The sequence below is a fragment of the Labeo rohita genome, unplaced genomic scaffold (genome assembly GCF_022985175.1).
Source record: "Labeo rohita strain BAU-BD-2019 unplaced genomic scaffold, IGBB_LRoh.1.0 scaffold_211, whole genome shotgun sequence".
Lineage (NCBI taxonomy): Eukaryota > Metazoa > Chordata > Actinopteri > Cypriniformes > Cyprinidae > Labeo > Labeo rohita.
This window is the reverse complement of record NW_026128341.1, coordinates 1-15365: the sequence shown is the minus strand read 5'-3', so window position 1 is coordinate 15365 and position 15365 is coordinate 1. Positions and strand designations below refer to the sequence as shown.

General features: G+C 33.3%; 2 protein-coding genes across 2 annotated transcripts in view; one reads left to right on the top strand and one right to left on the bottom strand.

Moving 5' to 3' along the window:
- The window catches only part of LOC127159367 (dolichyl-diphosphooligosaccharide--protein glycosyltransferase subunit STT3B-like), an 18561-nt gene extending 17734 nt beyond the window's left edge, over window positions 1–827 (top strand). Inside the window, exon 5 of the mRNA XM_051102218.1 lies at window positions 793–827. Coding sequence (XP_050958175.1) covers window positions 793–827 — 35 coding nt within the window. The remainder of the gene's footprint in view (window positions 1–792) is intronic.
- A 337-nt stretch (window positions 828–1164) lies between these two features.
- Window positions 1165–12941, bottom strand: LOC127159363 (dolichyl-diphosphooligosaccharide--protein glycosyltransferase subunit STT3B-like; the record flags this gene model as incomplete). The annotated part of the gene is made up of 5 exons (XM_051102215.1): window positions 1165–1179; window positions 1642–1707; window positions 1785–2072; window positions 2157–2265; window positions 12745–12941. Coding segments are annotated over 5 exons (675 nt in total), but the record flags the coding sequence as incomplete, so codon positions are not given.
- Window positions 12942–15365: the final 2424 nt, after the last annotated feature.

Below are 15365 nucleotides of genomic sequence, written 5' to 3'. Positions count from 1 at the left end.
CACAGAATCAATCAGCACAAACAGCAAAGAGATTCAGTCTGTTGTTTGAGAGTGTTCGAGATCAGATCTTTCTAATGTGATGAAAATGTCTTCAATACCCTTATGAAAAAGATGTTAAAGTGCACATACTTTTACAACTTTTAAGTACTTATTATGGAAATAATGTACAAAAATGATTTGAATGTAATGTTTTCAGGTTTTTAATTCCATGCTATGTGCAAATAATGAAAATTACATTTAAAGGGGTCATCGGATGCCCATTTTCCACATTGATATGATTCTTTAGGGTCTTAATGAAAAGTCTATAATATACTTTGGTTAAAAATTCTCAATGGTAGTGTAAAACAACACCCTTTTTACCTTGCCAAAATCAGCTCTGCAAAAATCATCCCATTCTGGTCGAGGCTGCTTTAAATGCAAATGAGCTGTGCTCGCCCCGCCCCTCTCTTCTCTCTGTGGAGTGACGAGCCTGTTTACTTTAGCTGCGTTTAGCTGCTAAACTTGCTAACTAGCATGTTATTAGGAAAGGCGATCGCAAAGATTCATAAAAAACCCTTGTACATACTTCTGCTGTAAGTGAAGCTGGATCATGAATGATTCACGTGAACATAGATGGATATATGTAGATCGGGACCCGCATTTCCTTCACAAACAAACATAATCCACTGCATCTTCAGTGGCTCAGATGTCGGGAGTAAATGACGACCACTATGTTCATTATTACATCCAGCAACACAACACCTCAATTGCTCAATCGAAGATATTCTTGTTTAACTTATATCCCTGCTCCAGCATCGAAACAGTGGAGGTCAGACTTTGACAGCTGATCTGAGGTAAAATGCTCATGTCAATCAACCATTGTGGGAGCGGCCTCTGTGGGTGTGACGCCACACCGACAGGCATCTGAGAATGGCTCGATTTGAAAAAGGGAATATTATTTTTACAGATTAATTAAAAACCACTGCATGGATTTTTATCATTATAGGGTAGATTTGTACATCCACTGCCAACACACATTAATGTTCAAACAACATGAAAAAGTGAACTTAGCATCTGATGACCCCTTTAAATGCAAATCAATGCAATTAGCAATTAGACCCACTTAAGTCAATTAAAGCACATCTTTATGTTTCATAATTACTTTTTTTGAAATATGGCTAAAGTTTACTGCTGCATGTACTGACAAGAATTTACGAAAACTCATCATGTATTTAAACATTTTTAATGATTAAGTAAACTAGCACATTTAAAATATATTAACTTTAAATGTATTATTCAATAACACTACAGTTCAAATTATAACCAAGTACTTTACATGTGCATTAGTATGTTTAGTGCACATCAAAATAAGTGCACTTCTTTAAAGTATGGCAAAAGATTAATAAAACAATGATTTAAAATATACTTTAAAGTTTTCATCATAATCATTAAAAGCGTACTTAAGTGTGTAAGAAACAGTCATGTAAGTGAACTCTCTTTAAATATACTTAAGTGGCCTTTTATTTCACTAATATTATCTGCAAGTACAGTTTTTTAAATACACACTTTTAAGGTGTGAAGTGCACTACAAGTGCATATTTAAGCACACTTCCTTTTCACTGTAGACATACTGACTGAATTCACTACATCATTCACACTCACCATGTAGAAATATGCGAGGCAACATCCGACGGTCCAGAACACTGATCCGGTTTTGATCGACTTCACCTGAACAAACACAGAATGATTCACTCCCAGTTCAATTCATAAAGTGAAACCAAGCTTCCTTCAGTGCTTTCTCTTACCCACAGGAAGTAGGTGAACTGCAGGGCGAATATGGCGATGGCCTCATTATCAAATGATCCGGCCACTGAGCGCGAGATGTATCCGGGCACGACGGCCATGAAGCAGGCCGACAGAAGCCCTGCACCCTGATTCCACAGCTCACGTGTCAGCAGAAAGGTGGCGATCGCAGTCAGAGCACTAAAGACGGGCGCCAGGAATACGCAGACATCCCGTATGTGGACGGTCAGGTGGACAAGGTTCAAGATGTAATGAATCAGACCTGCGGTCACCATCAAACCAGGATAGACCTGCAGGAACACACAGAAACCGGTCTCAAATGCACATAAACCTGAATCAGATATCAGACAAGAATGAACTTAATCATGACTCACCGTTCCTCCAACAATTCGCCCCAGAGGATACCAGGCTCTCTCATCAAACCAGTTGAGGAACTCATAGAAACCGTTGGTGGTCAGATGATGGGTAGATCTGTAATTAAACCTGTTCAAAAACACATGAATGTTCACACACTGCCATATATGTAAGTGAGATTCAGAGTAGGGGTTTTTGCTAATGTTAAACATGAATGTTAAGTCATTTGTGCAGTGTGCTGTTTCTGATCTTCTTCCAGGTCTGACAGCTGATCTGAAATCAGTCCATCATTACACATATGCTATTATGATAGACTTTACATTCTAATAATAAAGCAGAGCCTGAGAGATCAAATACTGAACACAAGCACAATAAACAAACAATGAGTTTATGACAAATAAATTAATTAATTAATTAAAATTGAGCTCATGACATAAATGAATAAAATAAAGACAGAATGAAAATCACGAACCACATGAAGATAATCAATCAGTTATAGATCAATGCACAATAGTGAACTCATGACAAATAAGTGGATAAAAACAAACATTGAGCAGATAACTTAAAATAAATATGTAAATGAATCAATCAATCCTTTAGTTCTAGATTAATGAAAATGTTAATTAACTCATAAAACAATTAAACACACAAATAAATAGGTAAAAAAACAAACATTAAGCTCATGACAATAAATAAATAAATAACAATGAGCACATGACATAAATACATAAAAACAAACATTGAATTCAAAACAATAAATACATTTAAAATGCAATACAATTGATGTTATTCCTTTGAAAATAAATAAATATAAATAAATAAGAACAAACATTGAGTTTATGACAATAAATAAATAAATAAATAAACAACGAGCACAACACCAAAAAACAAACAAACACTGAATTCATGACAATAAATAAATCCCAAATATGAACATTGAGGTCATTCCTTCAATAAATAAACAAGTAAAAACAAACACTGAGCTCATGACAATAAATAAATAAATAACAAACACTGAGGTCACTCTTTAAACAAACAAACCAACAAACAAATAACAATGAGCACAACATAAACAAATAAACAAGCAAAAAACTGATCCCATGACAAAAAATTAAACAAACAAATAAATAAATAAATAAATAAAGCAATAACTTCCACATAAAGAAAATCAGTCAGTTCTAGATTAATAACAATAATAATAAACTCATGGCAATAAATAAACAAAAAAAAAAGAACATTAAGGTAATGTAATAAATAAATAACAGTAAGCATGATATAAACAACTAAATAAGCAAAAAATTAAAAAAAATAAAATCATGTCATGAATAAATAATAAATAAATGGATAATAAATAAATACAGCAATAACTTCCACATGAAAATAAGTCAATTCTAGATTAATAACAATGATAATAAACTCATGATAAATACATGAAAACATAAATAAGTAACAATGAGCACATGACATAAGCAAATAAATAAGCACATGAGATAAATAAATAATAAATACATAGATAAATAAATAAATAAATAAATAAATAAATACAGCAATACCTTCCACATGAAGAAAATTAGAAAGAAAAACTTTTAGATTAAATTAACATAATAATGAACTCATGACACATAAATAAATAAATAAATAAATAGGGACTCTAATGACATACAAACAAACATTAAATAGATAATAAATATATACAGCAATAACTTGCACATGAAGAAAATCAGTCACTTTTAGATTAATGAACAATAATGAACTCATGACACATAAATAAATAATAAGTAAATAAATAAATAAATAGGGATGCTAATGACAAAAACAAAAATCAATAAATCAATCAATAAACAAACAAACAAACAAATAAATCACACTGAGCTCATGACAAATAACGATGAATGCATGACATGTAAAGAAATAAATAATAAAAAAAAACATGGAGCTTCTGACATAATTCATAAACAAATAAATCAAGACCTTCAACATGAAAAAAATAATTTCCACAAAAAACATTCCGTTTTAGATTAATGCAACATGATAATCAACTCATGACAAATAAACAAATAAATAAATGAACATCACACTCATGACAGGCACATGATAATGATCTAACACATAAATAAACAAATACATACATAAATACGTAAATAAATAAATATGCACATTCATCCATACATGCATACATAAACAAACATTGAGCTCATGACAAATAACAAGCACATGTCATTTAAACAAATAAATAAAAGACAAGAACTTTCATGAAGAGAATCATTCCGTTCTAGTTGAAGGAACATCATAATGAGCTCATGACACCTGCTGTCATTTAATGAGTTTCATAATCATTAAAATGATCACATGAACTGTCACAGTTTATATAGTGTTGGAGAGACTGAATAATGACATCAGACTCAGAAATCAGAACATGAAAACAAAGCAGGTGAAGCATTAAAGCCCTGATATAAGTTTCACTGCACTACCTACTTTCTGCACACAAACATTGAGCTGACAATCTGTGCAAGATCTAGATCTGCAGCACATCACCACAGACAGACAGCAACAGATCATCTGAGGTGAAGTGCTGAAGGTACATAACACATCTGATGTTCTGCTTCCTCCTCCCCAATGAGTATCTATGGCAGCACAAACCATAAAAACACGCCATATTTCTCAAATCTTAAACCCTCCAGCACCACAGACAGCTCAAAATGCCACGTACCTTTTCGCATAAATCTTTTAAACGGTACAGTATATATATGGATTTCTTTCTCTGATCCTCCGGGTCATGCTGACATCTGTGAACCCAGCGATTTCAATTTCCATCCAACTAGATTATCTGCCATTCTGAATTATGTTGCAAACATAGTGTTTCGAAGTTGCCCTACAGCCTTAATCAGATCTTCAACTAATTTACGTCCAAGTCAAATATTATTAGAAGCTCTTTGATATAAGAAACCATTGGGAGGTGATGCATCAACAAATATGACATCAAGTTCTAAAAAACGTCTTATATTATATAAAGCTACCAGCATTTGACATCAAATCATCAACATGTTGTGTTTCATGGATTTTGCTTCATATAAACTTTCCTGCTCTTAATAAAAATAAATTTCCTCACAACAAATATACAGCACAAACATACAGCAATACCTAAATAAGACAGAAAGTAAACAAGAACTTTATGTAGGGAGTTACTGATTTTCAGATTAATTAACATTATAAACTCATGACACATAAATTAATAATCATGACAAAAAATTATCTAGTAGAAAGAGAGAGAAATAAAATAATTTAAGCATAAAGAGTATCATAATACATTTATTTATTACAAAATACAAATTTATTAAGCTAATAAATAAGCTCACAACATATAAACATTAAAAATTTAAATAAAAGCAAGTAAAATAAATAAATACATTTTAAAAAGTAAAACAATAAAATCATGAATAGAATCATTCAGTTCTAGATTAATCACCATGACTAAATCACGAGTTCAAAGCACTTCTATAAATAAATAAATAAAAAGGGAAGCTAATGACAAACAAAAATCAGTAAATCTGTAAATAAATTAAAAAAAAATCAAAAGTCAAGCAATCAATTAGATGTACAATAATAAACATCACAATGAGTTAAATAAATAAGTAAATAAATAAATAAGGATTCTGATGACATATAAACAAAAATCATTAAATCAATTAACCAGTAAATAAATAAAAAAAGAGACCAAAAGTTAAGCAATCATTCAGATGTAGAATAATAAACATAATAATGAGCTCAAAACACAAAAATGAATGAATGAATGAATGAATGTACACTGAACAAAATTATAAACGCAACACTTTTTTTTTTGCCCCCATTTTTCATGAGCTGAACTCAAAGATCTAAGACTTTTTCTATGTACACAAAAGCCCTGTTTCTCTCAAATATTATTCACAAATCTGTCTAAATCTGTGTTAGTGAGCACTTCTCCTTTGCTGAGATAATCCATCCACCTCACAGGTGTGGCATATCAATATGCTGATTAGACAGCATGATTATTGCACAGGTGTGCCTTAGACTGGCCATAATAAAAGGACACTCTAAAATGTGCAGTTTTATCACACAGCACAATGCCACAGATGTTGCAAGTTTTGAGGGAGCGTGCAATTGGTATGCTGACTGCAGGAATGTCCTCCAGAGCTGTTGCCCGTGAATTGAATGTCCATTTCTCTATCATAAGCCGTCTCCAAAGGCATTTCAGAGAATTTGGCAGTACATCCAACCGGCCTCACAACCGCAGACCATGTGTAACCACACCAGCCCAGGACCTCCACATCCAGCATCTTCACCTCCAAGATCGCCTGAGACCAGCCACCCGGACAGCTGCTGCAGCAATCAATTTGCATAACCAAATAATTTCTGCACAAACTGTCAGAAACCGTCTCAGGGAAGCTCATCTGCATGCTCGTCATCCTCACTGGGGTCTCGATCTGACTGCAGTTCATCGTCGTAACCGACTTGAGTGGGCAAATGCTCACATTCGATGGTGTCTGGCACTTTGGAGAGGTGTTCTCTTCACGGTTGAATCCCGGTTTTCACTGTACAGGGCAGATGGCAGACAGCGTGTATGGTGTCGTGTGGGTGAGTGGTTTGCTGATGTCAATGTTGTGGATCGAGTGGCCCATGGTGGCGGTGGGGTTATGGTATGGGCAGGTGTATGTTATGGACAATGAACACAGGTGCATTTTATTGATGTCATATTGAATGCACAGAGATACCGTGACGAGATCCTGAGGCCCATTGTTGTGCCATTCAACCACAACCATCACCTCATGTTGCAAAGATCTGTACACAATTCCTGGAAGCTGAAAACATCCCAGTTCTTGCATGGCCAGCATACTCACCGGACATGTCACTCTTTGAGCGTGTTTGGGATGCTCTGGATCGGTGTATACGACAGCGTGTTCCAGTTCCTGCCAATATCCAGCAACTTCGCACAAACATTAAAGAGGAGTGGATCAACATTACACAGGCCACAATCAACAACCTGATCAACTCTATGCAAAGGAGATATGTTGCACTGCGTGAGGCAAATGGTGGTCACACCAGATACTGACTGGTTTTCTACTGGTTTTCCCAATACAGTAAAACTGCACATTTTAGAGTGGCCTTTTATTGTGGTCAGTTTAAGGCACACCTGTGCAATAATCATGCTGTCTAATCAGCATGTTGATATGCCACACCTTTGAAGTGGATGGATTATCTCGGCAAAGGAGAAGTGCTCACTAACACAGATTTAGACAGATTTGTGAACAATATTTGAGAGAAATAGGTGTTTTGTGTACACAGAAAAAGTCTTAGATCTTTGAGTTCAGCTCATGAAAAATGGGCAAAAACAAAAGTGTTGCATTTATAATTTTGGTCAGTGTATAAATAAACAGGGAAGCTAATGACAAACAAAAATCTATAAAAATCAGTAAATAAAAAAAATAGGGCAAAAGTCAAACAATCATTCACTTGTAAAATAGTAAACATCATAGTGAGCTGCTCATGGTAAATAAATAAATAAAGCTAATGATGTAAAAACAAAAATAAATCAATTTATAAAGATCAAAAGTAAAGTTATCATAATGAAGTCATGACACTATTAAATAAATAAATAAATAAATAAATAAATAAATAGCATATATAAACAATTAATTAATAAATAAATAATAAAAAACCAAAAATCATTTAGCTGCAGAATAATAAACATCATAATAAGCTCATGATACATAAATAAACAAACAAACAAAGCTAATGACACATGAACAAAAGAATAAACATCAGCTGTAGAAAAAAAAAATCATAATGAGCTCATGACACATAAATAAATAAATAAATAAATACCAAAAGCAAAAATCATTTAGTTTTATAATAATGAACATCATCATAAGCTCATGACACATAAATAAATATTTAAATAAAAAGCAAGAACTTCATCATGAAGAGAATCACTCAATTTTACATTAATGAACATCATAATGAGCTCTTAACACAGACATATAAATAAACTGCCAAACAAATACATAATAATAAGGTGAATAAATAAGTCTAATGTCTTACCACATTAAATTCATCAGTCTCTGGTGTCACACTGGGGTGTTTCATTAAAAAAGACTTCATAAAAACTCCCACAGGTCAATATCTCTCTCAGTCACGTTTTCTTATGTCTATGTGTGAGACACTGATCTGACGTCATCTTTAATAGATACTATTAAAAAGCTATAAAGCATCATGACCTACAGCAGATACAAATGCAGATATCTGACAGAACTTAAGCCAGAAAGATCTACAGAATCTCTGCACTTTTTCTCTGAAATCCTCTTTTGCGTGATGAAAAATGTTTGTCTTAGTTTTGCACAGTAACACGCAGGAATCTGCACATATTTAGATGGATGATATTGTCACGCACGCTCTCTGCATTTTTATTCGCAAGCTGGGAAGCTGCAGCGTGTGACCGCCATTAATTTGCACGCTTTGTATAATGCTACGAATCAGGTACTGAAACTATGCATACAAACAACACAATCGCAATAATTTCCTCCCTCGGAGTCGACCTGACAGGGCCTTTGCAAGCAGATGTTGTTGAAATATCCTTTCAGATGTGTCTTTTACGGATAATGCAAATGTCTAGGTAAGATTTGCAATTTATAATAGCAGGTATGAGATGCTTGTATTAGAAAACTGAACTTGACGGAGGAAAGAAAAGAGGAGCTTCAGTTTACAAGGACAATGTAAAAATGTGCCTTTAAATCAAACTGAACTGTGACATGTACAACATCATTTCTGTGTGTGAAAGAAGGTTCAAACAAACACTGACTTCAGATCATAAAAGACACTGCGGAAAATTCCTGACAAACACACAGAACAATATAACAGACAGTCAATAAAAGGAGATATTTCCCCCGGCAGGGTTTAATAGGACTGAACAAGCACTCAGTTTCTCTATAGAGTCTGATTTTTAATAGAGTTCGACCTTTAAAACTGTCAGGGTCGAAGGAAAGTGTGTCTGATATTCCAGCCTGAGGAAAAACAAGGAAAAGTCATGAATTTTACAATGATTTTCTTTGCAAAATTAGACCGCAATTATGTATTAGTATCAGAAATTAGCTGCTATTATTAAGGAACAGTATTAAACAAGTGCAACTGATTTTCAAGGTTTGGAAAACTGGTGTTTGTGACATAAACAAACAAAAAATAATATAATAAACATCATAATGAGCTCATGATATATACATAAATAAGGCTAATGACATAAAAATAGGTCAATAAATTAACAATTAATAAATAAATAGAGACCAAATTTAAAGCAATCATTCAGCTGAATATTAATAAACATCAAAATGAGCTCAGGATAAATAAATACATAAATCTGCTTTATACATTAATAAACATCATAATGAGCTCATGATGATGCTCATCAAGCCTGCATTTATTTTATCCAAAGTACAGCAAAAACTGTCAAATTTACTGGAAAATTTAGAAATATTTTTACTGTTAAAATAACTGCTTTCTATCTGAATATATTTTAAAATGTAATTTATTCCTGTGATCAAATCTGAATTTCTAGCATCATTACTCCAGTCTTCATTCTGACATACTGATTTGCTGTTCAAGAAACATTATAATTATTATTATTATTATGATTATTATTATCAATATTTAAAACAGTTGAGTACATTTTTTCTGGATTCTTTGATGAATAGAAAGATCCAAAGATCAGCATTTATCTGAAATAAAAAGCTTTCGTAACATTATACTTTATACCATTCAAAAGCTTGGAGTCAGTATATTTTTTTAAAAAATTAATTAATACTTTTATTTAGCAAGGATGCTTTAAGGATTGATCAAAAGTGATGATAAATACATTTATAATGTTACAAAAGATTTCTGTTTCAGATAAATGCTTTTCTTCTGAACTTTCTATTCATCAAAGATACCTTAAAAAATTCTGCTCAGTTGTGTTCAACATAATAATAATAATAATTGTTTATTTGAGCAGCAAATCCGAATATCAGAATAATTTCTGAAGGATCATGTGACTGGAGTAATGACACTAAAAATTCAGCTTTGAAATCACAGGAATAAATTACATTTTAAAATAAATTAAAATTAAAAAGTTATTTTAAATAGTAAAAATATTCAAAAACCGTTCAAACTGGGAGTGTATGTATATATAACCATATATATATATAAAAAAAAAAACAACCATAATAAAACAAAAATATTGTATTTTAAGACATCAGACAACTGTAAACATACAAATGTGCTATTAAATTATTGAAATATCAACTTTCAACAAATGTGCATTGTATTTCAGAGCTAAAACTTGTTTTACTCACCAAGTAAAATTCATATTAACTACACAAGTATTTAAATTAAGTCATTATCATTTATTACAGTGCAAACATGCATGCCTTTCTATGTAAATTAGGCTTTTCTATGTAAATTAGGCTTGTTATCAGTGTTATTTGTGTGATGCAATTACCACTGTGCTCTTATATCAACAATATTTGCATTTTTGATAATTTTTTGGCTTTTTTGCCTCAAAACATGTTTAGTCTTAGAGCCTTTAGTCTTAGAGATTGCAGGACCTGAAAGAAACACAAACACACAAGTCCTGCTGAAAAGAAAATGACAAGCTGAGCTGTCAAAGACTGTCACAATGATTTCCATCACACAAATAAGACACTTAATGGGATGAAAGCTGTTATGGACCAGAGTGAATCTCTGACGGTTCAGATTAGACTTGCATTTCAAAAGAATTAAAAACAAAATTGAAAAGGTGGACTTTTTCATCTATTTATCTGCCATCGTTCTTGTAGCTCGAATGGCACTAGTGACGTCAAGGTCATGGGTTCGATTCCTAAGAAATGCATGATAAAATGTAATACCTTGAATGCACTGTAAGTGGCTTTGGATGAAAGCAAATGTAAATGCAGAAATATCTGAGGTGAAAAGAGAAGACATTTCAGGTTGTGGCATTTGCAAACAACTCACACAAAGGCCTCGCAAATGCATAAATCGTGAGGAAAAACTCTCAAATGCAGTGTGCCAGACTTTCAGACAGAAATATGTCCGTCTGTATGATTCACAAAGCATCTGACAGTACATCAGACTAAACAGCGAGAATAAAACCTATCAGATGGCAGCGGAAAGACATGCTGATCCAGAGAAAACAAATGGATATTTATCAAGCGATGCAGACACAAATGAATAAATGCATCATATTTTAGCCTAGCCGAAAACACAAACACGAACTCACAACATCTGCACACTAGATTGTGTTTCTCTCTCTGCAAACACTTTTCTGCACTAAAAGCTTTTCTTATTGTCATCTTTATTTGTTTTATTCTCTAATGATTGAGAAACTACAACTACCTAACAATAAATTACATCAACATAATATACATTTGACAGTTAATCTGGATGGCTTTTACAACAAAGCATTTACACAGAAACAGCTGCTGATAATGTAGAATATACAGTGAAGCTTTGTGAAGCCTTTAGAATTTTCTACATTTTTGCATAAATGTAACACAAAACATCATTAGATTAGAGCCTGACCGAAGGATTTTGAAGGCCGATACCGATACAAATATTTATTGGTTTTAAAATCCAATATTCCGATATATCGGCCGATTTTTTTTTTTTTTTTTTTTTTAAATTTAGGAAACGCGCAACAGAACATTAACAGATTTCCCTAACATTAGTTATTTGTAGTTATTTATGAGTTTTAACTAACATAATATGATAATGCATTTTAAAAAGAAACTTGTTTCTTTTATTGTCACAATTACAATGTCAGCTTGCTTATCCCTTTACCTGCACTTTTTAAATTCTTTCCACCAAGCTACATCAAACCATTTTCAATCATCAGTTGCTGCCTGCCTTCTAAAACCTACTATTTAGCGATCTAAATCCATTATGTGACTCGTTAATGCTGCGGCTGAACGACAGTCACACACTTGGCGTCATTGGATTTCACACACATGTAAAAGAAAAGCTAACTTTTATGCACAAGCTATGTTTGATACTTTTTCTCTATGTCTAAATGTTCACTCCTCGCAAGTCTAACTTACATTTTACAATGCAGGGACTGTAACTAGAGATATGCTAGTTATAAATACAGTAATCATTACTTTATTTAGGCAGAATAAGTTCGTTGTGGTTTCCAAGCTCATTAATGTTAACGTTAGCGGTCTTCCACTGATAGTGGCATTAGCTAGCTTTGTGGTTAGCTAGTCTATGATAAGCCATAATTTAGCAAAGGATAACGTCATACTGCAAATTGTAAAACATACATTTTCAATATAACAGGCCAAGGAGAGATGATACGTCTCATTGCTATAACTGTCACGCTATTAAAGAAATACTTCAGTCTCATTGTCAAAAGTTAAAAGGACAGTCAGTCAACTACACTGTAACAACGTAACGTAATTACTAGCTAATTTCGCTTCACTCTCGGCTTATTTAACAGCAGCAAAACTGGACATGATAGTCACGAATTGTGTCATGCTTATTTGAGTTAAGAGAACTGATGGGGATGTTCTTTTAATTGTTATTCAAGCAATGTATGTCTCGTGACCAACTCACCATGAACACACTTCACCGATGATCTCACTCGCGGATAACTGGTTCTCTCTGCCCGACTCTGGCTGGATCAGCAGGTTGCAGGATGTGTGGCGCGTTATACACGAGTGTTGCCAACAGGGACGGTGTAGAGTGCCCTCTGGGGGACAAACTATACAACGCCAACACTCATGACATGGTTGAAGGGTGTTTCGTCCATTTTTATTTTATTTTTGAAATATTCATTTATCGGCCATTATAAATGCCGATACCGATAGTTTGGAAAATGCCTAATATCGGCCGATAATATCGGCCTGCCGATAAATCGGTCGGGCTCTACATCAGATTTTCACAAAAGTCCTGAAAGTTGAGAATCCAATCAAACAAATGAGACAAAAAATATTCTTTTTCATTTATTTACTGAAAAACATGATCCAGTGTTAAATATTTGTGAGTTGCAAAAGTATGTGAACCTTTGCTATCAGTATCTACCCCTTTTTGAAGCAATAACCGCAGGTTTTTTTTTTTTTTTTTTTTTTTTTTTTTTGGAGAGTTTCTTGGCTTTCCTCCTTGCAACTCTGCCATTCATACCATGGTTGTTTATCATTCTCCTGAAGATGGACTCATAAACATTAATATTAACCAATGCGAGAAAAGCCTTTATGTGCTTAAAAGTTACCCTGAAGTACTTTGCAACCTTGCAGACTATTACAAGTCTTGCTTTGGAGTGATCTTTGTTGGTCGACCACTCCTAGGGAGGGTAATAGTGGCCTTGAATTTCCTCCATTTGTACACAGTCTGTCTGACTGTGGATTTGTGGAGTCCAAACTCTTTAGAGATGGTTTTGTAACCTTTTCTACCCGGATGAGCAACAACAACTCTTTTTTTGAGGTTCTCAGAGATCTACTTTGTTCATGCCATGATTCACTTCCACAAACATGATCAGACTCCTGTTCTTCCTGTTCTTTAATTAAAACAGGGCATACACTAGCACCTGATAGTCATCCTATTGATTGATAACACATCTGAACAAATAAACTCTAATCTCACCTTAAAATTAACTGCTAATCCTAGAGATTCACATACATTTGCAACTCACAAATATTTAACACTGGACCATTTCTCTCAATAAATAAATGACATACTATATATTTTCATCTCCTTTGTCAACTTTCAGGACTTTTGTGAAAATCTGATTAACTTCTTGGTCACATTATGCAGAAATATAGAAAATTCTAAAGGGTTCACAAACTTTCAGGCAGCACTGTATATAAGATCACATGAAAAAAAGTCATCAAGTCAAACGTGTACTTTGTGTGTATTTGATGATTAGTCGCTGTGGGTCTAAAGGCAACTGACAGAAAGGCAGAAAGTGCGATAATGACTCACTGACTATGTTTACATGCAGGCTACATAAATATTTCAAAATGAAATTCTGCAAAACATCAGGTAGTATTGAGTCATGTAAACACTGCAATCTCATTGGAAACTTGCTAAGTCTACAGATATCTGGAGTCACAAATCAAGACTCAAAAGTTTTTTACTGGTCTTTCAAGACAAATCAAATTTAGCACAATCTCTTGATCTCAGGGTTATTTATCGCTAACTTAAACTCAGGATTGCCAGGTTTTCACAACAAACCCCGCCCAATTGCTACTCAAAACTAGCCCAATTGTATTTCGAGGGGGGTCCCCCGCATTTTAGGGGGTAAAATACATGTTTTTTTTTGGTGGGGTTCTCCTGATAAAAATCACATTCAGGGGATAAATATCACGTTATTGGGTTCGCTTCAATCTGCGGATATGAAACAGAGCGGCACAGTAACAGTGTTAAAGTAGCCCAATTTCATGGGAAAACTGCGGACTTGGCAACACTGCTTAAATTAAATAAAAGAAGGAAAGAAACAACTAAAAAAAATGACAAAACCACAAAATTACTAAATCTTTAACAAAAATGAAAATTAAAAAAGAAAATATAAAAATAAAAATGTTGATTAAAAAAACTATAATAATAATATATTGTACTAAAATAACATGGACCCCGGGATTACATCCATTCATTTTAAAATGACTGGATTTTTAAATAGAATTATTTAACAATTACCTTTGCACACCTGTAGGCAATTGATAAAAATAAAATAAAATATAAAATAAAATAAAAATAAAAATAAATTGATACAAATAAAATAAAATAATAAAATAAAATAAAATAACAATGCCTGATGAACTGGGACTGAAATATTGTGAGTGAATAAATTCCATTTTTGATACATTTACAAATGCAGACCATATGTAGGATTTTTTCTTCTGTAATACAATTTTTATTTATATAACACGTTCCATTTCATGGCTATGTTGTCGGGCAATTTTAAAGCTGAGAAGTGTTAACAGTCCCTAAATCATTATGAAGAAGTAGTAGAACAGAATCTGATGTGCAAGTAAATATACAGGCACTGAAAGAAAATGAAAGAGACAAAGAGAGCGGAAATGCAAAACAACTGTGAAATGCCGTGAGGCAGAAACAAATGAAAAAGAAATAAATAACAATGGGAGAAAAACAGAGAGAAACATGGTGTGACTTTAGACTTTCATCTCATTGGCTCAGATCATCTTTTCAGAGACTGGAGAACAATGTTCATTGAGTTT